The 27,221-nt window shown below is 38.9% G+C and overlaps 2 protein-coding genes and 2 long non-coding RNA genes across 6 annotated transcripts in view; 2 read left to right on the forward strand and 2 right to left on the reverse strand.

The window, feature by feature from the left end:
* Positions 1 to 2,521: 2,521 nt before the first annotated feature.
* Positions 2,522 to 19,418, reverse strand: LOC309513266. Its single transcript, XR_014211392.1, has 3 exons — positions 19,360 to 19,418; positions 3,572 to 3,648; positions 2,522 to 3,429 (listed from the first exon to the last, which is right to left on the reverse strand). It is a non-coding gene; the product is annotated as an uncharacterized lncRNA (long non-coding RNA).
* LOC309512372 lies at positions 15,390 to 17,261 on the forward strand. The gene is made up of 3 exons (XR_014210970.1): positions 15,390 to 15,950; positions 16,029 to 16,971; positions 17,172 to 17,261. It is a non-coding gene; the product is annotated as an uncharacterized lncRNA (long non-coding RNA).
* LOC309512344 (4-galactosyl-N-acetylglucosaminide 3-alpha-L-fucosyltransferase 9-like) lies at positions 17,160 to 19,113 on the reverse strand. Of its 3 annotated transcripts, XM_082187889.1 has the most exons (3): positions 19,009 to 19,109; positions 18,752 to 18,811; positions 17,160 to 18,592 (listed from the first exon to the last, which is right to left on the reverse strand). In XM_082187889.1, exon 3 carries the CDS (start codon positions 18,582 to 18,584, stop codon positions 17,520 to 17,522), a length of 1,065 nt encoding a protein of 354 aa, XP_082044015.1. In that variant the 5' UTR covers positions 18,585 to 18,592; positions 18,752 to 18,811; positions 19,009 to 19,109; the 3' UTR covers positions 17,160 to 17,519. The 3 variants fall into 3 exon arrangements, with proteins under 3 accessions (XP_082044015.1, XP_082044016.1, XP_082044014.1); XM_082187890.1 differs by having other exon boundaries at positions 17,160 to 18,587; positions 18,752 to 19,113; XM_082187888.1 differs by having other exon boundaries at positions 18,752 to 19,112.
* Positions 19,419 to 19,836: 418 nt separating the features above from the next.
* LOC309512341 (4-galactosyl-N-acetylglucosaminide 3-alpha-L-fucosyltransferase 9-like) overlaps positions 19,837 to 27,221 on the forward strand; it is a 176,477-nt gene continuing 169,092 nt past the window's right edge. The window contains exon 1 of the mRNA XM_082187885.1: positions 19,837 to 20,015. The gene's annotated coding sequence lies outside the window, so the exon portion shown is untranslated. The remainder of the gene's footprint in view (positions 20,016 to 27,221) is intronic.

Here is a 27,221-nt window from a genome sequence, read left to right on the forward strand (position 1 = left end):
AGCAGGCAGTGAGGGCAGCCTGGTCACCTACTGGTCAGAGAGCAATGACCACACTTCCCAGTGGGTTTACATGTAGGCCTACACACAATGTGTCTACGGCATGTGCACGTATACATTTGAACAAAGAGCTTCCTCAGCGCCAGCTTCCAAGAGAAATATGAACATACTTTTCCTGTTATAAATGTGTCTGTGTACCGGAGCATCTTTACTGTTGTGTGTGTGTGTGTGTGTCGGTCAGAGAGCGATGACCACGGCCGCCTGCGCTCTCACAGGGGGGTTCATTACAGCGAGTGACAGGGCCTCCTCTAAAACGCCGTCTGAGGAATACACACTCTGCGTGGGACAAAATAAACACCCGGCTTCGAGTGGGGGCACCATAAATTATTTATATCACCGGCAGAACAGCAGAGACGCTCTTAATATCGCTACCTGCTCGTCTGGACGCGTAAAAGATGATTTATGTCTTATGGCCACATTAAATTTCACTGCAATTGGGCCTTGTGCCTTCTGGGGTCTGGGGAGACACAAAATGGTGGTTATAAACTGCTGCAGTTGTTCTCTGGAAACACGGAACGAAGTTGAAGCGGCCCAACGGACTCCTCTGTCTTTTGTTTACTTCTGCACAACATGCCTTGGTCAAGCTCTTTCAGTTCTGTCAGTCCTTCGTGATCTGTAGATGATACAGAGATGGTTATATTTTTGTTTAAAGCTGCAGTCCGTAACTTTTTTGGGTTAAAAATTATCCAAAATAAATTTTTGAGCAAGTACATAACCAGCCAGTGTTCAGAACTCTCTGCTTGCCGTAGCTCGATTCAAAACGGTAAGCTTGTAATAATGTTTTTAACTCCAGTGGTACTGGTGGATTTTCGTGGGAAATTCGAGCATGTGTTTGCGTCATTACGTCACATCTGTCCACATAAAGAAGAGTCTCGGCTAGTAGGCTATGAGTGTGAGGATGCTGGAGGAGGAGATTTATAGCCTTTTCTCACAGCACTTGATATAATTAAACTTATCAATTTGATGGCGGATCCGGAAAGGTTCAAACGACAATCACCAACTGGAGATTCACCCGTTGTAAAATGCAAAAGACTTCGGAATGGCTAGAGAAAAAAAGAGACTGCAACCGGCCCATGCGAAAACAAGGATGAATATCGGAAGGGCATTTGAAAGGTGGCGTGAACTCCGTGTTTTGAAGGGGTTCAAAACGTGTGCAGAGACGGCTTTTTTTCTGCTGGACAGGTAAGACATTTCATTGGCTCAATTATGTAACAGTAGCACACTTGTTCGCTTAATTCATACAGTTACGGAGTACTGAACTACAGGTAGACCTAATACACATTAAATGTAGTCGCGCAATGCTGATGTTGTTAACATTAACAATTTGAGAACAAAGTATAATTTGCACGGTTTGACGTGATATGAGAAGCGATCGTTAGATTTAATCAGCGTGATTTACTGCAATGCTTTTTTCCCCTTAGTTGGTCAGAACAAAAGTGGATGTTACTTGTTCAGACGACATTTTCCGGTGAAAACTCTTATGTTGGTCATTCTTCCAAAAAGTAGAATCTGTGATTGCGAATGCCAGGATCCACACCGGCGGCGACTGACAGCCGCACATTCTCCTCAAAACATTGGATTCATCCGCGCTGTGCCGTGCCGAGGCACAACCCACGTAAAGTTGATAATTCCGCGAATAACTGCAATTGCAGATTTCGAACAGAGATGGCGACAAAGAGGAGAAACTACGGACTGCAGCTTTAAATGTAAAGATGCATTGTAAAAAAAAAAATCATGTGGCGATGTGGATCAACACCAAACAAACTAATCATGAAACCAGCTTATGTAGATCGGCCTGCTTGTCATTTCAGTTCTGAGCATGAAAAACATTTGGAAATGTATGAATAGTGCTAAATGAGAACTGAATATATCAGGACAGCAGAACAGAAAAGTTTCATTTTAACATGCATAAGCATGCATGCCATTTCTGAAACGGGAAGAGAAAGACACCAAACATCATGCCAGAATACTCAAACTATCTTAATATTTCATATCCCCATTAAAAATGTCTGATTTTGTGAACCCTAGAGGCATGTTGAGTGGAGAAGATACAGCATTAATCCCATGTTTATTTACATTTTGAGTGGAGGATGATTTTTATGGATGCATCTGAAATGCGCTTGGGCTTGTTTGAGCTTAGTATACACAATCCAATATGAAAATCATTTACACAGAGACACTGTGAAATGCATCTTCAGTAACCAGTCGTTCAACTTAATTAACCCATTAATGGCCAGATTTTCACATTGAGTTATCTTTCATAAATCTGTACATCATATAAAGTGATCGTTTCTCTTCCCAAAACTTTTTTTGGGATCTTCTAAGTTTTGGTTACCCGTACTTTCAATAGAGACACAGAAACCTCTCAGGTTTCAATCAAAATATCTTAATTTGATATTAAATATCTTAATATCTTAATTTTAACCACAGACAGTCTTATGGGTAAATGATCATTTTTGGGTGAACTATCCCTTTAAGTGTGTTTTCCACATGAAGATGATTTCAACTTTAGTGAACAATGGACACATCTTGTCATGTAGAGACTAACAATAATAAGGGATTTTGCCTACCAGCAACTAATGTTGCAATGTGCATTTCAGGTGTAATTACACAGAAATGACAGCATGAATTAAACTCCACGTTGGACATTGTGCAGCAAAATGTCAAAAGCAGAAGAGCTTTTGAAGCGGTCTACAGTTCAAAAACAAGAAAGAGTGGCAGAGACATGGCATTTTTTAGTTGCCTTCATGTTTAAATGAATTATTATGAATATGCCTCATGCATTAGAGAAGGATACCATTTTACAGCATGATTCTTGTGTAAAAAAAAAAAAAAAAAGAAGATCGGTGAACAAGTACATGGCTTTTAAATCTTCCCAAACGTTTTAAATCATAATAGCTCTTCGAACTAATGAAATCGCTCTGTGCCTTTTCTAATTTCCTGAAATTTGCCCTCATTACTCATTTTTAATGGAATATAATGGCCGCGGTTGGTGGCGAAGGGACCCCGTTCTACCTCTCACGTCGACAAACAAAACTCGGAGTATAAAAAGGCTTTCCACTGAGATCAATGCTAGTGGAGGAGAGGAGAGACAGGTCTATTTCTTTTCCTCCATTGCTCGCTCTATCTCTTTCTTCTCCTCCTGTTTAAGGGAGCTCCCCAGCCGCCCCCGGTGACAAATGGGGGTGGTTGAGAAGTGGCCGTTTGGTGTCTGGCATCAGCGCAGTCACGGAAGAGCCTTCGAGTCTTCAGGGTGGGGAAGACAGGCCCTCGACCGCAACCAGCGGAGAGCGGGGTCCTCAGGGGGCCTGCAGGCGAAACGGACCCCCATAAATCAGTCTGTTTGAGCTGTGCTCACCATCCATCTCAGCCCTAACGTCCCAGAGGAGAGAGAAAGAGAAAGAGAGGCAGGCCAAAGAGGAACAGGGAGGTGTTTGGTGAGCAACCTAAATTCTCAACTTGCAGCATGTGTGTGTCTAAATGTGAGCATATAAGAGAGACACTAAACACTCACCGAGGACAACAAGGAGGATCTTCATGGATGTTTATGGATTTTCTTCTGTGGTAACAGAAATCACATTGATTTGAATCCTGTACACAATGAAATAAAGGCACATTATGCAGTAATGACAATTATTTTTGCATTCATATTGCCAAAGTATTTAAAACCAATTGTGCAAAGCAACATAACAAATTTAGAACAATATAAAACATATTAATGAAATTTAAGATAACTTAATTGGGCAACACTTTATTTTACAGTGTTGTTCTTACAAGTTACATGTAATTAATGTACTAATGACTATAAATTATGCATAATTGCTTGCAATTAACCCTAAACCAAACCCTCATCCTAACTCTAACACTATAGTAAGTACATGTAGTTAATTAATATTACTCAGGGAAATATTAGGGAAATATTTGGGAGAGAATTGTTGGTAAATTTTTTGTCACACATATCATTTGACTTCTAATGCAGTATTTTTACCAGTTCAGTAAAAACAGCAATATTGCAAAACATTATTACAATTAAAAATATTGCTGCAAGCAGCCATTGAGGGGCCAAGCACATAGAAGGCATGATAAGTCATGCATCCATGGCTGGGAACATCAGAGCAACTGCAACAACAAGCAATTAAAGACATATTAAGATGATTTTAGGTAAAAAAGTTGGTATCTATGTTCTCGGCATGACCCAAATAGTCTATTAAGACCAGTTTAATTACAATAGGCTAATTTCATCAAAGGTTATTCACAGTTTTGGAAATTTCATTATAACTTTTTGACCACAAGGTGGCGCTGTGTCGGAAGCTTTTGAGTACCGTCAGGACATGGTGCCAAAGACATATCGAGTTTTATAACGATAGACCAATGAGTTTGTAAAATATAGCATTTTATGACAAAATTCAAAATGGCCAATATGGAAAAATTGGATATCCTTCGACTCTAGCAACTCGGCGTACTGCACCGAATCTGAAGCAAAAAAAGCAATTTTTCATATCTCCTGAACACTAGGTGGCACTGAACCGAAATTGTACAGGTAACCTCAGATCATGGTTATAATAACACACACCAAGTTTGGTCAGAGTACGCTAAAGCGTTGCGGAGATATAGCCCCGCGTTCATTTTGGAGTGCTCTTCTTCAAATTGGTTCACGCGTTATTTGAGAACGGTTCGACAAATCAACTTGAATTCCATAACTTTTTGTCTGCATGGTCTGAAGATGTTTTGGTTCAAATTTCATGAAAAAATCTGAATACCGGCCTATAAAAGAGTTAGAAAAAGTAGTTTTTTGGAAAATTCTAAATGGAAGAGAAATTTTCATGACAGAAAATGATGTCATAGAGTACAATCGAATTTGAGTGAATTTATCAAATAAATTTTGATTCTAGCTCTTACAGTTAAAAAAATATTTACAGTTGGTGGCGCTAGAGGGTTTGAGTTAGAGACTCCAAATTTTCTATAGTGACAGTTTCATAATTTCATAACTTTCCTGCAAGCAGTTCTATGGGCTGCCATAGACTCAAGAGTGGAATAATAATAATAAGAAGAAGAACACAACTATTACAACATGTGCCTATGCACCTTCAGTGCTTGGCCCCTGATAACTATTTTCTATATGAATATATTTTAAAATGTAATTTATTCCTGTGATCAAAGCTGAATTTTCAGCATCATTACTCCAGTCTTCAGTGTCACATGATCCTTCAGAAATCATTCTAATATGGTGATTTGCTGCTCAAGTAACATTTCTAATTATCAATGTTGAAAACATATTTTTGTGGAATTTTTTATTTTTCCCTCACAGTTTTCTTTGATTAATAGAACATTCCAAAGAACAGCTTTTATTTGAAATAGAATATCTTATAATATTATAAATGTTTATACTGATCAATTTAATGCACCCTTGCTGAATATAATTATTATTGAAAAAAACACTTTTGAATGGTAGTGTGTACAGTGTGGATGAGACTAAATTTATGTACATTGATAAGTGTGATATGGTCATGCGAGGGACTGTGAGATGTTAGTGAGCGTGTATGTTGTGTCTCCCTGTGGCTGTGACCATATATAAAGTGACTGATGTTCAAACACATTCTCAGAAACCCTGCAGATGCCGTAGGCTTTCAGTATAACCGATGGCAACACAATGTCTTCAAAAGACTCCAGACGCTTGCACAGGCCAATACAGCTCTCACACACACACACACACACACACACACACACACACACACACACACACACACACACACACACACACACACACACACACACACACACACACACACAAATAAAGGCTCTTTATTGCCATTCAGGGTTGCATAAAGAACATTTAACATATACATGGAAACATTCTATTGCACAAAAGTTATAGTGAAAAAAGTTTTAGTGAAAGTTACAGTGTTAAAGTTACAGTGAAGAAACAAAACTTTGTTCTTTTTAGAACTTTTTATTGAAAGGTTCTTTGCGGAACCAAAAATGGCTCTTCTGTGGCATCAATGCAAGCAAAAAAAAAACAAAAAACTTCAGAAACTTTATTTTATAAGTATCCCATAAGAAGACATGAGGGCAAAAGATTTCCAAATGCAATTTCTGCATTGGATTCAGGCGGTTACGCAAATTCCCAGTGTTGACCAACAGAAAGCTGCTTGGGTTGAAAGTGATATCCGTCCAAGTTGTGCTTCACACTATTGACAATGGACTTTTTCACCCTCAAAATTCTACTGAAATTGCGCTAATATCACCACACCACCGACAAAGTTTTGCATGGTGAAAAGAACCAGTTTTTCACCAGAGAGTTCACCGGTGATGCACATGAGCCCAATGCAATAGAAATTGTGTCACGACAGACCTCAGATCTGAGATGGTGCACGCAGCAACAAACATTCTGCAACAGTCCCAACATTAAAAACACCAGCGAGGGAGAGCAGTGTGTGCATGAAAGAGCAAAAGAGAGAGTGCTGGAGAGAAAAAGAGAGATTTCAAGAAGTTGCCATTACATCCCCTGTCTCCCATGGTTGTGAATTTTGTATGCGGCGTTGAGACGCCATAGAAAAGTCGCTCCCCAGAGTCGCAAATGTGCCAAAAGCGAGCCAGTAAATAACAGTCTCCATTCTTCAAATGAATGCTAATTTCATACTGTATCTCTCTCTCCCTCGCTCTCCTCAACTTTGTTCACATATTGATGTGCTCAGAAATCAACTTCAAATGGCGCCAGCAATATCGCTGAGAAAGGGATCCCTGATTCTTCTTCGTGTCCTTTTTTTTCTTCCTCAGCGATGCCCCGAATGGCGGTTTCATTAGCTTGCCGCTAATTAGCCTCCTTCTGCTGATTTGCAAGTCGATGGCGGTGGCTGCAGGACAGGCATCTTTGAGGCTCTCGCCCCTCTGATCTTGGGGGTCCTCCAGTCCCCCCCTCCCGTCCGCCGAGCGCCCAGCCTTCTCCACAATTAGTACTAAAGAAATTCATGTTCCTTTTCACAGATACATTATTCATATTGTCTCTGAACGTAAATAAATCATCCCGATCTAGAGGGCTGAGCTCAACCTATCCCTTTCCTTTGCTACCGCGAGCCTCTGTCGACTTTGGTCGAGTGACCTTCGCCCATTTCCTTCTCAAACGCCTTCACGGCTAGGTCAGTGGACCAATTTAGTGCCTCGAAACACCGACACAGAGCTCCTGATAGAGGTCCAGCTACTTAAACCAATGATTATCTGATTACTTTTGGTAAATATGAGCGCTAACAAAGCTGTGATTTCTCGAGGCCATCAGACTTCAAGTAATCCGAATGAGAGCAGCGTTGCGTCTTATCTGTCCGTGATTTCTCTCCTCTGCCGTTGATCAAGCGTTTCTGGGAGAAGCGCTAACTGGACAGACACGCTGCAGTCATCTCAATGATTTAGTAGCTTCACTTTGTGCTATTATTCATTGGTCTGAAGGGAGACCAGGTTCGGCCGAGAGGCCTGCATGTTTTATAACCACTGGAGGGCAAAGCTTTCCACCACAGCCCTGCACTTCTGTTAGGGGAGACCAGACTCTTTCACACATGGAGATGTGCTGTAAACACAAACTGAGATGGTTTTATTCACACATACACACACCACTGTGGAGGACGTGGAGACCAAAAAGCTGTTTGGACTGACACTTCTTGACTGTGCCTCATAGTTGATGCTGAGTCCTCCCTTTGTCCACCAGAAATAACACTATTTGTTGTGCGTACAGTGCGTGCCGGAGAGTGTTTTACAGTGCACTAGGCTGGAAGCCCTGCTGAATAAGAAAACAGGTGGTTGACTGGTATCCCAGCCTGGTTGGGCTGGTCTGTTTTGTTGGGGTTTGTTTTACAGAGGAGACCAGATAGCTCATCCAGGCAAGGAAACGAAGAGGTTGCTCGAAATTGCTGGTGAACACACAGGAGTACCTGGGTCAAGCACAACTCAGAGCTGAAGAATTGGCTCCCATTCAATTAAATTGTGTGAATTTGAAGTGAACTGGCCACAATAAATATAAGGAAATGCATAATATACATTTGAAATATGTATGTATGCGTTGTCATGTTTGTCTTACCTAACTTCTATGAATTTCTTTAAATTTCAATGCAGCTTAATTCTGCTTCTTTGCATTCAAATTGCAATTTGCAATACAATTCAAATTCAGAAACTGAATTGGAAGTTAAAAGGCCTTATATTCAACTTGGCACAAGCCCTATGCTGTCATGTAGACATTAGGGGTCTCAAAGCACTGTGAGAAAAATAATACAAACCTTTTTAAAATGGTCTTTTTTTAACCAAACGTCTTGGCCGGTTCTGGTCTCTGTGAACAAGTCCCTGTCAGAAAAGATGCAAGGGTGATAAAAGGTAAAGCAATTACCCCGCAGACGTACAATTTCTCCCAGCGACAATGACCGTTGAATCCCGCTCCCCCTTCAGCAGTCTGTTTGTGGAGTGTGCTATTAGGGACTTTCTATGGACTCATTTGGAGCAACAAATAAGCAAATATGAATATGTGGCTTCATTTTTCTATCCAATTAGAGCAGATATCGGGCGTTTACTACGTTTCGACGAGTTCTTGGTTCCATTTCGGTTTCCATAACTGCTCTTCAGAGAGAGACCAATGGCACCATTTTGGGTGATTTGTTGCACAGATTGACTATGTCTTTGTGCAGGACGGGGGCTTTGACTCATTGAGTCAGGGGTGACGGGAATGGGGCACCCCGTGGTTTTAGCAAGTCTGCTGAATTGCTAATGAAAGAGGAGGGGGCGAAACTGACGAGGGAAACCAGAGAGCAGGACCGAGACAGGCACCTCATCTGAATCATTTAGGCCGGGCCCAATTATAGATCTGATCCGTTAGCGAGAAGGGAAACAGGCCATTTTTAAAGGCAACACAAATCAATGAGAGCTGACAGTAATCTGTTTGACAGAAAGACCTGTAAGCGGTTTGAGGGTCATTACCTCTCCGTCGCCCAATGCATTACGGCGATGAAACGCGAAATGGAAACACAAAACAGTGGGAGGCTGCGTGCCATCTGCATCGCGGCCGATGACTGCTTGTTTGTTAGCCCTAAAGCGAGCGGGTATCTCGATTTTATGAATTTCCTTCTCGTAAACTGCTGAGGTTAGCGCCCTAGCCCACCTTGACCCGCCTCTCACCCCGATATTATGTTATTGCACTTCACTCTCCCCCTTGTTTGAGTCTCCAGCTAATACGCAGCCATTGATAATCATTTGCAGGAGTTTTCAAGAGCTGTCAAAGTTCACAAAGCAGCCTGACTGCTTGGAGGGAGAGTGAGGTGGAAGGATATCGATTCCCGTTGAATCACACACACACACGCACACACAAGAATTCATAACGCAGCCTGTTATGGATCTCCAAGCTGCCAAAATCAGCAATTGTCAGTAAACACTATTAGCATAGATTTGGGCATCGCATTCCCTCCCGGCTCAACTGAATACTGCGGCCCATAAGCCCATCTGTAGTGGCCCGAATCCTGGATCAGGGGATGGTGGAGGTTCTTCTCAGAACCCAACCCAAGGGAGAACGGGCAGGGGGAGGCCTGGCTCGGCCAGCGCTTGGCTGGTTGTGTTCAGCAGCAGTATTATTCCCCCTCCGCTCCTGGTCGCCATCTGCCACGGCGCTGGTGTGAGGAGTGTGAGGAGTGTCAGGAGCGATGTGGGCTCGTGCGAGGCAGCTGGAGTGATGGCGGCCCGTGTATCGGCAGGGGAGTACATCGATTTCCTGTCGGCACGTTTTACATCTCATAACACAGACCTCGTTCGCACCTATACTCATTGGAAGCCTTGCGTCTATTGTGTCGATGCGCGGTTGGAGAGTATCAGTTCTGATGCTAAAACCAGCTTAAGCGATGGCACGGAGTGAGGAGAAGATCTCAGTACCCGTGGGACCTAATTAAGAAGACTTAAAAAGCATCTATATTACTATTAGGCATTGATTTACATTGGGGAACTTTGACTTCTTTGGTATATTTGTCCATGTTGGACCTCATTCTTGTGAAAATGAACAAATATAGCAAGGAAACGTTGTATTATTTACAACAGCGAGTAAAAAAAAAAAAAAAAGAAAGAAAAGAAACCGAAAAAAAAAGCCAATGCAAACCTGAAAACTAGACTATGCAAATAAAAATTCCTCACAAAAAATAACAGAATTTTAATGGGTTAGTTTAGATTATAGACTGAGAAAGGTCATAACCTTATGAAGAAAAGACGCCTTTTATGCTTCATGAAAACAAAAAAGGGTAACACTTTTGTTTACATAAGTTAACTACATTAGTGAACAAGGAAAAATACTTCTAAAGCATTAGTTAACGTTAATTTGATCATTTATTAATACATAATTAAAACAAAACGTTGTGTTATAATTTAATGGACCTGTGCTGACAATAAACTTTTATTACATAAAAATGGTTGTATTCTCACAACGTTAAAGATGAATAAACACTATTACAAATGTATTGCCTATTGTTAATTATTTTAGTTAATACATTAACTAATGTTAACTAACCGGGCATTATTGTAAAGGGTTACCGAAAACCTGTGACCAACCAGACCGCCAGTTTCCTCCTCGGATGTGAGATTTGAGTGAGATATGAGAGAAACTGTGAAAAAGTCATGTGAAAGATAATAAGAAACTTGTGATTCATTAAATTTTACTCTACAATTTTATGCAAAGTAAAGCGGTTGACAACAAGGAAACCCACCGTTCGTTTTTTTCCTGCCTGGCGCTCTTTTGAAGTGCAATAGTGCAATCTTGCATCGTTTGCTGTAAAATAGATTCCCATTTGCCCTTTGTCAGCACAAAACACTTGGATATGAAGGTTTCACTACTGAGTAAGCAGTGAATCTCAGCAAAGCCCCCTGAGACACAGGAAACACACAAAGGTCCCTTCCTCTCGCCGATCCTTTATCAGCACCCCAGTTGCCACACAATCACTTTAGGACTCATCAATTATTCAAATCCTACATGAGCGAGGGCATCGGCAGACAACAGCAAAAGTGTGTTTACAGACCAAAGACAAAACATGGCATGAGATTTTTTGGCTTGGCCGCGGCCTCCTAAAATGATCCCCTGCAGAATCATAAGCCTGCGGTTAAATGCATGCAATACTACTACTATTATATCTGCCTTTCATTCATCACCAGCTGTTACATTCATAAATCTATTTCTCAGCTATTTAAGTAAATATCTAACAATACAGAACAATACCCTGAGCGGATTCAAATCCATCCATTTAAAGATTATGCACTGACTTATTTGGCACAAATATTTTGCATAGTACAGAAGATTTTGCATGACTGATGAATCTCCTCAGGACGATATACAAGCTTGATTCTTTTCATATTTCTCTTCCATTTCCTTTTTTTGTTCCCTGACTTTATTATTAATATTTTATATTTTTTTTATAAACATCTCTAACGGTTCTGTTTCTTCATTTCCAGATGCTCTGATGTCACCTTGAATAAGAAATACAGAACAAAACAATAATATAAGAGTGAAAGAAAAGAAACAGCTTTGAATAAACCTTATTTACCACATAGGATTGTAACGATGCCCTCATGTCACGATCCGATACATATCACGATACTGAACTCACGATACGATATTATTGCGATACTCCAAGACATATAATAAAATGGACTGTTGATTAAAATGCTAAATTTGATATTTCATTGTGAGTGTAAATGAATAGTCTTGGACTTGATGCTGGAAACCCAAAGCACAGGACAATAGAGACACCAGAATAACAATATTCATGATTCTGAAGCTGAAAATACAGAATTATTTTAGACAAATATGCTCGATCTCTTGTCACTGACTAGATATATTTAAAATAATGTCGGCCACTTTTTACTGGTAACATCAGACATTATCAGGACACACAAATATGCATTATTATACATTATATTCAACATTATGTATATCAGTTGAATGTAGTACTGACACTAAAACTCTGAAAACTTGAATTTTTACACACACTATACTTCAACTATACACAATACATATTGTCACTATAAACGATACATATTGATGCATTTTTGTATTGCGATATTATATTGTTACACCCCTAATACCACATCATGTGCACAAGTGACTTGTGGTATGACAAAGGCAACTGTTTCAGGCCTGCTCACACAATGTGCTCAACTATTGTGTTTTTCATTGTAGCTGACACACCAGCTGGAACATCGCTTTATAACGTTTTACTTGTCCTTCTGTTAACGTTCACATTACCTTGAAAACGGTGTAAATTGATGTGACAATTAGACCAGCGTTTTGCTGTACCCAAAGGATGGCCGGCGTATATAATGAGCAGGTTTTAGGATGAGTTTCAGCAGAAGTTGTCACAGTATGCAGAATGGTCTAATTATCTCTGGTATGCCCGGCTGCAGGTGTGTGATGGCTGGTTAATAGGGTCTGTTAGTGATCTCGCTGCCGTGGGTTTTGTGGGCTTTCGGGTCACTAGAGTGACGCAGAAGATGCACGCCTATGTTCTGCGTAATTGCTCACCTGTCTTCAACAACACTAGCCACACTTCCCTCTAAAATCCATTCCTACAAGTCACATGGAAAGGATGTTAAAAGTTAAATCTAGGACTGTTGGTCATCAATCTTAGAATAATGACTATTATTTAAAGACGTGTTGTTATGCAGTAAAACAGTTTGTCTGGCATCTACTAAACCTGCTCTCTATACAAACACATGATGTTTCCACCTCCGTCAATGTGTTGAGACAGTCATACACAGATCAACAGCGCCATCTCCTGGACAATAACAGAAGATTTTCTGAAGACACTTCAGAGAGATAAAAGAAAAGAAAAGAGACGATTACATCTTCAACAGCTCAGGTCTTACTCTTCAACCTGCAAAGTTTACTTGAAAGTTTACTTGAAACTAAAAAAATATATATTAAAGTATATTAAACCAATAGTGCATGAAATAAGGCTTGTTTTTTTATAGATTGTATTTTGAATATTAGTGTATTTTGTTTAACTGCACTGGCAGATTTTATCACTTGTTGTGTGTAAAGTAGACATGTGAAAAAAAAAAAAGCCAGTGCTGTAAAACAAAATACACTTATAATTCACTTATACGTTGTAAACATAAACATCCTTAAAACAAGATACATTTAAAGCCCCATTAAATCAGACATGAATTGTTTTGGCTTTTAATATGAATATGTCAGCCTTACTGTTATCTATTAGCTAGTGTGTTCTAAAACAGTGACAAAATTCGCATTTAGAAGATATAAGCGTTCAAAACTCACAGTCTCTCACTTCCGCCAATATGATCAATGATTTTGATGACATCACGCTGCACTTCAGCTTCTCATCAGATTTTCTATCCAATCAAATGCGGCCTAGAATCTGAAGCCTGTTATAAATAGACGCTGAAGCTACAGCTTAAATCAGTAACTTGTTCACACATTTACTATTTTCTACATGGTGAATGGCACATAGTGCACTATATAGGGGATAGAGAATGGTTCAGATAATGTAAACATGATTTAGAAACCCCTAGAGTCGCTGTGGAGAACTTGTACGTTACTGTCGTAAACACTACTCACGCAGAGCCGTCTCACTCTTCCGACCGACCGCGCTTTCCTCAGTTTCTTCGTCGATGATTCACGTCTGAAATGCGTGCTAGTGTCTTCCATAGAGGCTGCTTCATATGTTGTTGATGTATGTGACGTCGTGCCTTAAAGCAAGTCGTGATTCTCGCGAGATTTGTCAGGGCGCCACTTCTCAAACTTTTGCCAAGTCACTGACTTTTGCCTACAGAACAACCATGCAGTGGCCTAAACTCATTACTTCAGAATTACGTGCCATCCAGAAACTTCTCTGACCTTTTTCTGGACTTTTTCATTTATTTATTTTTTTCATTACAGATGCCGTTTCATTGAGATATGTGTCACAATTGGGAAGAAAAACAATTGCAACTTTAGTTTCATGCTGCCTTTAAGCTTAACTATTTGTGTTCTGCCTATGGGCATTCAGCACAGGCTGTTAAATGAGTGCATTGTTTAGCATGGTTTGAAATTACAGGGAGTATTGTGCTATAGTTTTCACATGCTGTAAGCTGTAACTGTTGACACATGGCACACCCATCACCTTTTCTTTCCTTTTTATTATAACAGAAAGCTTCCGTCATCTCTCTGGTCACACATCACTGAATCACAAAGAAGGAGAAAATAAATGTCCTTTTCCTCATGTCATTCCAAACCCACCCTTTTGATGAATGTTGCGTAGCTAGTCACTCTTTACAATGCAATGACAAAAATGTGTTTTGAAGATCGATTCACAAATGAAAATCACACAAAGTCGAAATCTTTCCGCACTTGTTTTGGCCAAAAAATAAAAAAATAAAAAAATAAAAACGATGACACAGAAGGAAACCTGAGATATAAGACATACAACCCCATTTCCAGAAAAGTTGGGACACTTTTTAAATAAAATGCAATAAACCAAGAATCTGTGATTTGTTAATTCTCTTGAACCTTTATTTAACTGACAAAAAAAACACAGAGAACCTTCCAATGTTTCCAGTGGCTAACTGAATTGTATTTTGTAAATGTAAACACATTGTGATGGTGTAAAGGTGAAGGTGAAGGTTGGGACAGAGGCAAAATAAAAGTGAAAAGATTACAGAATATCCACGTTAAACTATTTTAAAATGGTCCACAATAAGCAGGTGAATTGTAATAGGTAAGGGCATCTAATAAAGACTCAGTCTTTGCAAGCAAAAATTAGTCATGACTCACCACTTTTCACCAAATTTCATGAGAGAAATGTAGAAAAAAAAAACATTTCTAAATGCAAGATTGAAAATAATTCAGGTCTTTCTCCTTCTACTATACATAATATTGTGAAAAGATTCAAGGAATCCAGAGAAATCTCAGTCTGTGTGGGGCAAGACCTCTGTTGAATGTGCATGACCTTTGACTCCTCAGATGGCACTGCATGAGAAACCATCATGCTACTGTGTTAAATACAGTCATACGTATGTACTCACTTCACAGTCTGCAGCTGCATCAAGAAATGCAACTTGAATCTCTGTTTCGCTTGGAGAAAGCTATACATCAGTTAAATACAAAGATGCCCGTGAGTTCTCTAGGCCTGATCTCATCTCAGATGATCCAAAACACAGGGGAAATGTGTGCTGTGGTTAGTGATGGCAATTTCAAAACACAGCTTCGAAACCTTTACGTATCTTTTGTTCCAAATCGCATTGAAATTTCAATGGTTCACCGCTAGGGGGGGGTCAACCCTCTGTCAACCCCATGAATCATGAGGATTCGATGAGAACCATCAACAAGTGTCTGTGGGTTTTACCTGATCTCTGATCAGTTTTATACATTTGTAGACATTTTAATTAGACTAATTTAATTGAATTAGTATGATTAAAATGAATAATGGTAGTTAATAGTATCTTATTGGCCTGTTTAGCTGAGCCATTCATAGAACAAAAAAAAAACAAAAAAAACTGACAAATGATAAAATAACATAGAGACACTTGATCATTTTATTAGATGATTAATTGCATTTGAAAGATTTTACTTAAAAAAAATGCAATAGATTTGTAAAAGGTGTTTTTTTCCATGTTTGCCCCGGGTTTATGTTGCATTTACACTGTTCTGACCACTAGGGGTCACCGTGGAGACCGGTGTGGGATTGTTTCGAAGTTTCAGTGTTCCACGAAGCCTCGATCTGCACACCACTATAGCTGTGGTCAGTTGAATCCACATTTTAGCATGTTTTTGGGAAAACCGGACATATAGAGTCCTCAGTTCCAAAGACAAAAGGGACCATCCAGGCTTTCATCAGCGACAGGTGTAAACATCTGTCATGGTACATGTGTGTGAAGGTACCATTGATGTGGAGGTGTATACTGAGATTTTACAGTGGTAGAGAGGCTGTGAGATGGTCCTCACTGCAGAACACGAAATCCAGGGGGAGGAGTTGGATCCAGATCCAACTCCTCCCACCTTACATATACCTAAACCTACCCATCTCCACCCCTTAGATCTGGATCCAACTCCGCCCCCTGGATCGCGTGTGTACTGCAGTGAGGTGCTACTGAAGGCTGTGCTTGACTGCCTGCAGTCCAGATCTGTCTCTTATTGAAAATGTATGACCCATTATGAAAAGGAGAATCAGATAATGACGACCACAGACTGTTTAGAAGCTGTCTTGTATCAGGTGAGTTTGGGCCAAAAATTAAACTTGCAAAACTGCAACAATTAGTATTCTCAATTCCCATATGATTAAAAAGTGTAATTAAAAGGAAAGTTGAGGTGACAGTGGTAAACATATGTACATGCCTCTGTCCCAACTTTTTTGTTACAGCCATCAAAATCAAAATGTGTTTATATTTACAAAATGCATTCAAGTTGTTCAGTGAAAACATTGAAAGTCTATTGTTTGTAGTTCAAGGGTTAAAAAGAAATAACTAAATCACGGATTCTTGATTTTACTTTTCTGGAAACAGGGTTGTATATAGAAGTGAATTGCCCAGTTGCATTGGCAACAAGAAAGAAATTCTGCGACATAAATAAAAAATTGCTTAACACCTAATTTATCTTTAACTCTGAAGATAACAACTCCGCAGGCCTTTTAGGCATTTAAAAAGCCACATCTGCTAAATGTAAAGACAAAGAAAAAAACATTTTTTTTTTTTTTTGTGGAAACAAAACATTCAGTTGGAACATTAAACAAATTTGACTCACTTTTTGCGCTCCTGTTGGTCGCTGCATCGCTTCACTCTTTTGCATAAAGTATAACTCTTCGATTTTGCCAAATGGAAACCAAAAGCTTTCAATGAAAAATGATTGGTGTGTGGTCTGATTTTCCGGATGTTCTGCAAGACAAATCTCAAACAATGAACAAACTAGTACTTTTTTATGTCCGATCTAGTTAATCAAAGTCAGTGGGTTTACCTGACAGTGACATATAGCCTGCATATATTACTGGGATGAAAATGTGGCTAAAAAAAATTTAAAAATAAAAATAAATCTAGCAAGGTCTGTGAAATCAACGAAACTTGTGCATTTACCTTTGACTCTTTCTTACAGGAAATGAGTGGTGAGAAAATTAGAAATTTAGACCAGGAGATCTTTATTAAGATAATAACAACCAAAGTAAACCAGGGAGAACTGAGAACCCCAACAAAACAAGAATCATGACAGCACCGTTCCTAAATACAGAACAATAAACCAACACAAAAATATTTACTTTTTTTCTTTTCTTCATAATTTGAAGATTATAATGCAGATTATAAAATCTTCTGAACAGATCTACCATAATTAAAGTCATCCACTCAGTATTGATTGATCCTCAAAATACTTAGAAAATGTTCTATAAATTGTTTAATCTGATACTAAAGATTGTAACAAATTTATTCCATAAACTTTCATATAGTACATGGTACCCTGATAATGTAAGAAAATCTCTTTAATTGAAATACCACTCATAAATATCATGGGCTTGTTTATATTCTCTGTGTCGTGCTATATGGTCACAGGCAGTGCAAATAGGCAGAATAAACTCTTGGGTTTGTTGTATTAAATGAGGAGTTGGATAGAGATATTTCCTCCAGTTAAAGAACCTGCTATATGCTTCTTCGTCCTTGTCCAGCTGAAGCAGATATTCTGCTAGTGACTTTGCATCTGGGAAGTCATTCACATGAATGAAGGCATCGCCGGGAACAAAGTTTTCATAGTTTCTTCTGGGAGGACCCAGAACCACAGGGACGGTTCCTGCAGCAAGCGGCCCATTTATCTTCTCAGTGATGTAGTCCTTGTGGATGGAGTTCTCAAAGGAAAGGTAAAACTTGCAGCTAGCTAGGGTAGGATAGTATTCGTCATAACCAAGAAATCGTGCATAAGCCTTTCCGAACATATGCACTTGGATGTATTTGCTGAATTCTTGATAAAACTGGTTCCTTGTGCCGACACCTGTTGAGGCAGCATTGTTACTCACAATCCAACACACTAGTTTGTCCTTTTTGGGAATTACAAACTCCTCATCTGGTTTCTTCCTGGTGTTTAATTTCAACCGTACAGGAATATCAGCATCATGTCTGTAGCTGAGAGTGAGATTGAACAGGTTTTCCAGACCTGGTATTTTATGAGTGTTGGTCGGTGATTCGACATGAAACCAAATCCACCTCTGGAACGGAGGACGAGGAGATGGAGGAAGGTTGGTCAGGTCCCAACTAATGGCTTTGTGAAAAATGAGGACAGCGTCTGCATTGCTGTAGAGAGATCTATCATCCGTCAACTGACAACCATCGATATTGTAAATTGTTTTGCAGTCACTGAAGTCAAACCTGTAATTTTCAGGCCAGACCCATAGTAGAAGAACAGGTTTGTCTTCTACTGTATCAGGAAGAGAGCTCTTGCTCTCGGGTCTAGGAAGTGGAAGAGGACAGTTTTTTGGAGGTGAAAACCAGAAAAACATGACGCTCAGAGAGATGATACCAGCCAGCGTCACTATTAAAGCCAGACGACTTGACATTGTCTGATCTAAAAACAAAAAGGAAAAGGAAATGATCAGCCTCGAACATATGTTAAGAATAAAAACAAATGCCTCCATATTAAACATTAAAACATTTGACTCATAAAATTAGATAACACTCAAATTGAACAGAATGTGTGGAATGAATAGTGAACTCAACTCCTTACCTCTTTAAGAGCCCTTCATTAACATAAATTTGTAGCTGTGTTCCGCGCGAGAGGACCGCACTATGTAAAGACGGAAGAATAAAAACAGAGGAAATACAACGCCGATAACCTCGTGTGTAACACCGCCTCTGACGCCTCGAAACACCGCCTCTCCTTATCCAAACAAACCTGAACCAGCTAAACTAGATCAACAACTTAAATGAAAGTAAAAAATACAGTTAGGTTGTAGCCTAAATAACAGGTGTGACATTTCATACCTGGATGCAGACAAAATAATGTAAATGTCAAAAAGGTATTCGGTCCAGACAATCGTCATTACGAGCGTACAATCAGCTCCAGTTCTTCCGGCATTCTCCGTCTCACCTTCTCCTCTGTTTCTCTAGCCTACCGTCAGGGGGAGTTTCCCTCTCGGTTCGAGTTACCTATCATTCGTTTCCTCAAAACTTCAGTTTCGCCCAACAATTATTTGGGATGTCAAAACTTCTAATTTGCCAAATTAACACTTTCCTGCAAATAGGGTTGTCAGAGTCCATGTACAGATTGTTATAATTATCTAAGTTCAACAAGTAGTTCGTCCAAAAATGAAAACTCTCTCATCATTTACTCACCCTCAAGTTGTTCTATCTGATTGCAAACATTCTTCAAAATATAATCCTTTGCATTCAGCAGAACAAAGACATTTATACAGGTTTGGAACAACTTGAGAGTTAGTAAAATATGACAGAATTTTTATTTTTGGGTGAACCCAGCAAACACCCCAGCAAACACAGAACGTTGGCACAAAGTACACAACCTTCTAACAACATTTGAACAATATGGCCAAAAGGTTGCTATAACTCTGTTGTGTGGTAAAGGTTGTTAACCCACCGTTCAGGGCCATTGCTTAAGGTTGTGCCTAGGGTGTCTGGACAACCACTGGACGACATATGTACTCGTCACTGCCCTGAAGCGCGAAAATCAGCCTTTTAAATATTAACTGACCGTTGGGCCGTCTCTCATTCTTCATCAAGCAAGGATACGAGAGAATTGCATTTAATTTACCTCAGCTAAATAGGATACATAATTATTCAAACACAACCTAGGGGAGACCGGGGACAGTTGCAACAGGGGACGGTTGCAACATGTCATTTTTCTCCAATCAGAAACAAGCTAGAGTGATGACACTCATACTGTACATGCACAGTTAGACCCTCCACCCACCAAGAAGACAGTAGACATATTCAACATCTGCTGATGTATTTATTGAACAAAACTTGTTTTGGAGGTATGAAAGTAATTTTTTTCATGAGATATATTTTTGTCATACTGTCCTGAAATTTTGTATGATTTAATCAAAACTTACATAGTTTGAATTGTTGTTGTGTTGACTACTAAGTGACATGGTTAGCATGTGTCAAAGTCAGCGTGTCTAGCAGGCACATGATGTTCTGTCATGGCTGATAGGGTCGGGGACGGTTGCAACATGTTATAAATTGCATGTTTAATAAAAGTTTGTTGCATTACAAATTGTTAAATTCTTCCTGTCTGACACTGAAATATGGAGAGATTGAATAGCATCTGTAACACCTGCACACTGAATCTATGTAGGCCTATGTTCTACACATGAACAAACAAAACTCAATAACTGTTATTTGATAAATATGACTAAATAAATAAATAATAGGCTACAATAATATTATTGAAATAAATAATACTATAATATTATAGTAGGCCTAAAACAGTTAATATTTTCAGAATTCTTTGCTCATTGAGACAAAAAGCTTAAGTTAATTAATGAAATTTAAGGTATTTTTAACATGTTGCAACCGTCCCTGGGTTGTGTTGCAACCGTCCCCTGGGTCGGGGTCAGTTGCAACATCTGACTTCTTCCATTCAAATAAATACTGTGAACGATATGTCATATATAATCATCTTTAAATGGTATGGGTAATTAGCAGACAGATGCAAGTTTAATATATACAAATTTGGTTGGTCTAGTCCAAATAGTCTCTGAGTAATTGAGAGAAATGCAAAAAGTGTTGCAACTGTCCCCGGTCTCCCCTACAACTTGTCTAATGTGACATTTATTTGAACATCTTCTGGTCAGGAATGACAAATATTTACAACCTACAACTTTCCTTGTCTAATGTGACATTTATTGGAACATCTTCTAGTCAGGAATGACAAATATTTACAACCTACAACATCCTTGTCTAATGTGACATTTATTTGAACATCTTAGTCAGGAATGACAAATATTTACAACCTACAACATCCTTGTCTAATGTGACATTTATTTGAACATATTCTGGTCAGGTATGACAAATATTTAACTTTATGCCAAAAGTATGAAGCCAAAATGACTTTAATGATGAGTAATTGATTTCTGCACTCCTTGAACAGGCAGCGACTTAATGTTAATGTTTTTTCCTTTTTTTTCTTCCTTTTTTTGAGCAGGTTCACATTCAGGCAGTCCTCTGACACTGTCCTCGATTGATCCTTTCGTGTGAGAGCACATTAATAACATTAATAACTGTTGACCACTAGAGACCCACTGCTGCATTTATGCAACATTCCGATAAAACTTTTTTTATATTTTCGAAAGTTAATGTTATTATTATTAATATCATATTGTTGAATGTTGTGTGAAAGTGTTTCTATTACTTTACCTGTTTAGACTTTGACAACAAAATATTACAGATCAAATACTTAGAAGATTTCTACATTTCATCATAAACAATCAGCAATATGTATGTCAGTAGTCAATGGCCATATTGTGTGATTCAGATTGCAAATTCCTGTCAAACGTGTTAAGATACATATTTGAGCAATAATATAAGTTTGATAAAGTAGAAAGTAATATAAAGTATGAACTGCTTCTATGTGTAACCTATAAAAGGTACTGATTGTGTTCCAGTTGGTCTCTAAGGGTTAACATACTGAACCTGTGAAAGACTCTTTGGCCTGGTATGTCATGTTGGAGTTTAGCCAGTATATTCAGTATAGCAGGTTTTAAATGTGTCAGATGTACAATAGCTTATTTTTCATTGCACATCCATTTACCCTAGACACACAAAAGCTTATGATGAACATTTGCACATAGCAAAAAAATAATAATTAAATTGTAACTGCTTTCACACCTATTTATGTTTTCCTTTGATTTGTCGTCTCATTGGTTTCTTTGCTAGATTTTCTCATGCTAGTTAATGTTAGTCCACTCCCTGTATAATATGTTTTTTGTTTTTCTTTCTTTCTTTTTTTTCACAAATGTATGACTTTTGGAAGTGCAATTTGATTACCATATGCAGTTTTAATAAAGTTGAATTAGCTAACCTTCTATGTCATTTTTACTCTTCAAAGAGTAGACTACTCTTGCCGGTGTTGATTATAATGAATTCACTGTTAGGCCCATAAATAATAATAAGGATAAACAATATTTTAAAAGTAAACCACAAAACATAACATGCTAGATGGGGGATATCTATATATAGCATAAAAAAAATGAATTGTCAGAACGTCGTCTCTCAGTTGCTGAATGTCGCGCAACAACGTTGCCACAGCCCTGGCGCGTCTTACAATTCTACGTTGTTACAATGTTGCGAGCACGTAGACAGTGACGTTGCCATAGAAGAAATGCAACGTGCCACAGACGTTGCCAGAACTTGCCACAACGCAAATGTGTTTGCTGGGGGAACCATCCCTAAGGTGGTGAAGTCAAATATCCAGGGCTGAGCTACAGATATGTTTAAGACTGGAAAAACTGGAAGAACTGGAAGAGAGAGCTACTCTCTGAGAGAACAAAGGAAATTAACATTTGAACTCACCCTTGTGCACTATCGAGACGAAAGTCTCACCTCCTCATCCCCCACTCCTTCTCCCTCATGCTAAGATCACCAAAACTCACACAATAATCTATATGTTTTAATGTGAATAATTATCAGAGTATTATACATGTTTAGTATCATTTGAAATTAAGTGTCTCATTCCCAAATAAGTAAAACAAAAGGTAATAAGGTTTTTAAAGGAACACTCCACCGTTTTTTCATATTAAACTATGTTATTCCCTTAACTAAGACGAGTTGATAGATACCTCTCTCGTCTCAGTGCGTGCACTCAATCGCTCTGTTGCGCGGCGACACTTTGATAACACTTAGCTTAGCCCAGTTCATTCATTAGGATCCAGACAGAGATGAAGTTAGAAGCGACCAAACACCTCCACGTTTTCCCTATTTAAATACAGTTACACGAGTAGTCTGCGCCGAGTCGAAGTGCTCCCAAGTGCTATTCCGCCATACATTATAATTATCCTTTTTACCCACTTAGAAAAGCGGCACGTTTTATTTTGTGTCACCATACTTGGTCGTGTATCTACTCGTGTAACTGTATTGTAACTGTACGAGAAAGGTATGCATCAACTCGTCTTAGTTAAGGGAATAACAGTTTAATATGAAAAAACGGTGGAGTGTTCCTTTAAGAGTTTAGAGATAACTGGCACACAAAGGAAGGTGGTCTCTAGCAAAATGGTATCCTGGTTGTCCTGACGAAGAAGGTCAACTGCTGGGTTCATGGTTTTGGGTCAAGTATTCTGTAAAATGGACACCGGACACCGGACACATGGAAAACATGAGGCCTTAAATACACACAAGACTAATGACTAGACAAGGGACACCTGTGAACAATGAAACAATGACAACATGACACATCAGACAAGGGAACATATGGCAGGATCACATGACTTACAAGGGAACACATGACAGACAAAGAAACATGACGTGAACAAACCCAAAAACAAAACCGTGACACAGTTATGGGTAGGTCATCTACGGACATCTAATGTTACGGACATATTATCATGGTAGGCCTACAGTTCAGCCTATTATTTCCACTTCCCTTTTATCCAAAGAGACAGAACTATTTGCACTGTATTTATCAATGGGAAATGCATCATGCTAAAATATTCTGTCATAGGCTATACTGTGGCTCACATTATTGGGGTTGCTTGCAAGTTGCAGCAGCACGAATTACGTGACCAGAAACAAACAAACGAAAAATTCTAAATCGAGCCAAAATCAAATTTTTCGTTTTTTAAACTAAACGTAAAAACGTGAAATGAGAAATGAAATTATCAAAAAGTACACGGACCTAAATGTATCATGCCAATTACATAATCAGTTCAAAGATAATATATACAAAACATCAAATGTACTGGAATAAAGAGAAAAGATGAAAACCTGACATTAGAAAAATACATAATGCTGAATGTATGAACGGGCTGATCTGAACTAAAAATCGCCCCGAGCCTCTTGTAGCATTTCGTTAAGTAGGCCTACTCAGACCGAGGCAGAAACTTCTTTCACATGGAAACATGAGCTGACAATGGGAATTTGCATTCAGAGTTTATACCTTGTGTAACAAGGGCACGGCTATCTCTGCAATGCTTTAGCATATTCTGACTAAACTTGGTGTTTAAGACAACCATGACCTGTGGTCACGAGATAGGAAAAATTGGCATTTTTGCTAATAACTTTTGAACAGTTTGAACAAAAATCTTGATTGGTCTCTTTAGATTCGGTGCAGCATGCCTATGTAATGAAACTGGTCTTAATAGATTCCTATTATAGAATCCCTATAATAGAATCCTATCCGATTTTCACCAAATTCGAGTCAGATCATCTTCAGCCCATGCCAGCAAAAAGCTTTGGATTTTGTGTCAACAGACAAAACCGTTTTGTATACCGAATCAAGGAATTTGATGGCATAATGCCAAACTGCATCTAAGGCCGCATCTCTGGAAAGATTTGACAAGGGGTGCTTCTCAAATCTTATTTGTTCATCCTCGTTTCCTTTCCTCTTGTCTCAGCTCCTCCCCCTGGTGCGAGGGAAGGCTGCAAGGAAAGAAAATGAGGACTGAGGAATCGAATCCAAGCTTTATTATACATTAGGCTTGTTTGAGATGCGCCTAGACTCGCCTGAAATGTAGTCGAGAGTAGGCGCTGCAGTGAGGAGAGGAGTGAAAAAAGTGCAAACAAGACGGACAGATCTCTCTTCTCGCAGTGGATCTGACACCTGTGAGATCAAAGATGGATATCGCGGGATTCACGGGATTCACGCTCGTGCACAGTGTTGCTAATAAACTGGATGTAATTTAAGTTCTGTTGCTTTTATAGGAAAATAATTATAATGAACAAGACACCCATTTAATAACATACCAAAGATGTGTTTATCAATCATTTTTACTTTAATTACATACATGTTTTATATATATATATATATATATATATATATAACAACAATCAAATAAACCATAGATCACACTGTCAGAGAGTTTGGGAATAAAAACACATAATTTATACACATAAAAACATGAGATCAGAGTTTTAAAATCAAACAGTTTAAAAGAGAACAATACATCACGGTTGTTTATGAGCATTAAGCTGTGTCGCCAGCAAGTCGTTTCCCATCATGCTTTTGATCAGCGCAGTCGGTGGAGAGCAACTGCGCCCGACTGCAGAATTCGACAGAATTCGAATCCGTCTGCCTTGCACTCGCGAGAGTTTTTTGACATACGTCAGCATGACATCAGAGCAAGGCGGACCGCACTATTGCTGCGTTCCAGTCCACTTTTAGACACGCACTCGCGAACTTCCCTAAGCACTTCTCCTCGGGGGAATCCCCGCCGCCATTTTGAAGTGCGTTCCACTTCGTGAAGTGGACGAGGGAAGTTTAGATGGGCAGACCCTCGTTCCCTCGATTTGGACCGAGGAGCGGTCCAAATGAACGCACTCTGTAGAATCGATCTAACAAGCAGCATAACTCCATCAAACTTCTTCTGTGTAAGTTATGTGCAATAGACCACGCCCCGATAGCTAGACTGTTCCGTTAATTCTATTGCTGCGTTCCAGTCCAAAATTGTCATGCCCTTCACTCGCTAACTTCCCTCCGTCTCGTTCACTCGGATGTACGTCATTGCGAGTGCCCACTACTGGCGGAAACTGCAATGGGCTGAACTGGAACGTCCTAAGCCCTTGATCACTTGGAATCAGCTGTGGAGTTGATTTATTATTTAAATTTTTTTCCCTTTAATAATTTGTTTAATGCAGCATCCAAATGTTTATAGGTGTGTTTGGGTTGTTTTAAATTTAAAACATTATAATTAATATATCATAGAGTTGTCTGTGTGGTGGTGATTAGACGAGATATGTGGTGACGTCACAATCGTACTGCATTGTGGGACATAGGTGCCTGAAGTGTACATTCGAAGCAGACTCGCTCCCTCGGTCAAAATCGAGGGAACGAGGGTCTGTCCATATAAACTTCCCTCGTCCACTTCACGAAGTGGAACGCACTTCAAAGCTTAACTTAATATGTATTTAGCCACAAGGGGGCATTAGTGTCTCTTTTATAACTATATTAATACAGATTGGAGAGCCTTTTTAACAACGATTGTTGTGACGTCACCACAGATCTCGTCTAACACCACCACAACAAACAACTCTATGATATATTAATTCTTTTTTTTTTATTATTGAAAACAACCCAAACACCATATATACATTTGGATGCTGCATTAAACAAATTCTTAAAGGGAAAACAAATGTAAATAATAAATCAACTCCACAGCTGATTCCAAGTGACCAAGGGGGGCTTAGGACGTGCCGCCAGTAGTGGGCACTCGCAATGACGTAGGGGAGCGCGGGCACAACGTAACACGGGGCTAGTTGTAACACACTTGTTTTAAATACTTCCACACATGCTAGCATGACGAAACTTGGTGTATTTACTAGTTGCCATATCAACACTATATAGAGAAAAATTGCGCCAAATTATTACTTTTTTTGGAAGATATCCATAGACATTTAGCATACCATAGCAAAAGTAAATTTCTCACTTAAGTTAATTTTTCATCTCTATTTTTTGTGTTTATTTAAAATTAGACAAATCTGATATTGTTCTGATAGTTGAGGTAGTTCTTTAATGCTTCGCTAACTAGCGGAAGACACTAGCCGGGTTTAAATCCCAGTTGTGCAGGCGGGGGCATGTTGTCACACTGCGTTACAATGTGCCCCTATTCGAAATATGCTATTATATTCTATACTTTTATTAATTCTGTTGAGAATACAGGAGAAAAAGGTGAATAAAGACTTAGAGTCAATGTTCAGAAATTACTAATTATTTATTTTTTGAATTATGTTGTATAGCTGTGTTTTCCTGTGTTCGTAGTCAAAACTCAAAAATGAGTTTATATTTAATTATAAAAAAATGCCATTATTTTATATGAAAAAGTTAATAGTTGTATTTTATTTAGAAAATATTTTAGTTTGTCTTGTATATTTTTTTTTATTAGATCAGATAACATTTTAAGCTGTCATATGGTCATGTTACAATGTTCCCCATGTACTATGGGGCATGTTGTCACATTTCACTTCCATTCTTTCGGGGTATGTCAAGAAAAAAGTATACGCTGTATTAATAAAACAAAACCACATAATTG

Source organism: Leuciscus leuciscus (assembly GCF_965113295.1).
Source record: "Leuciscus leuciscus genome assembly, chromosome: 13".
NCBI classification, from domain to species: Eukaryota; Metazoa; Chordata; class Actinopteri; order Cypriniformes; family Leuciscidae; genus Leuciscus; species Leuciscus leuciscus.

Excerpts from the sequence above, each read along its gene's own strand:
- LOC309512344 (XM_082187890.1), bottom strand. The coding sequence starts at position 18,584 with ATGTCAAGTCGTCTGGCTTTAATAGTGACGCTGGCTGGTATCATCTCT.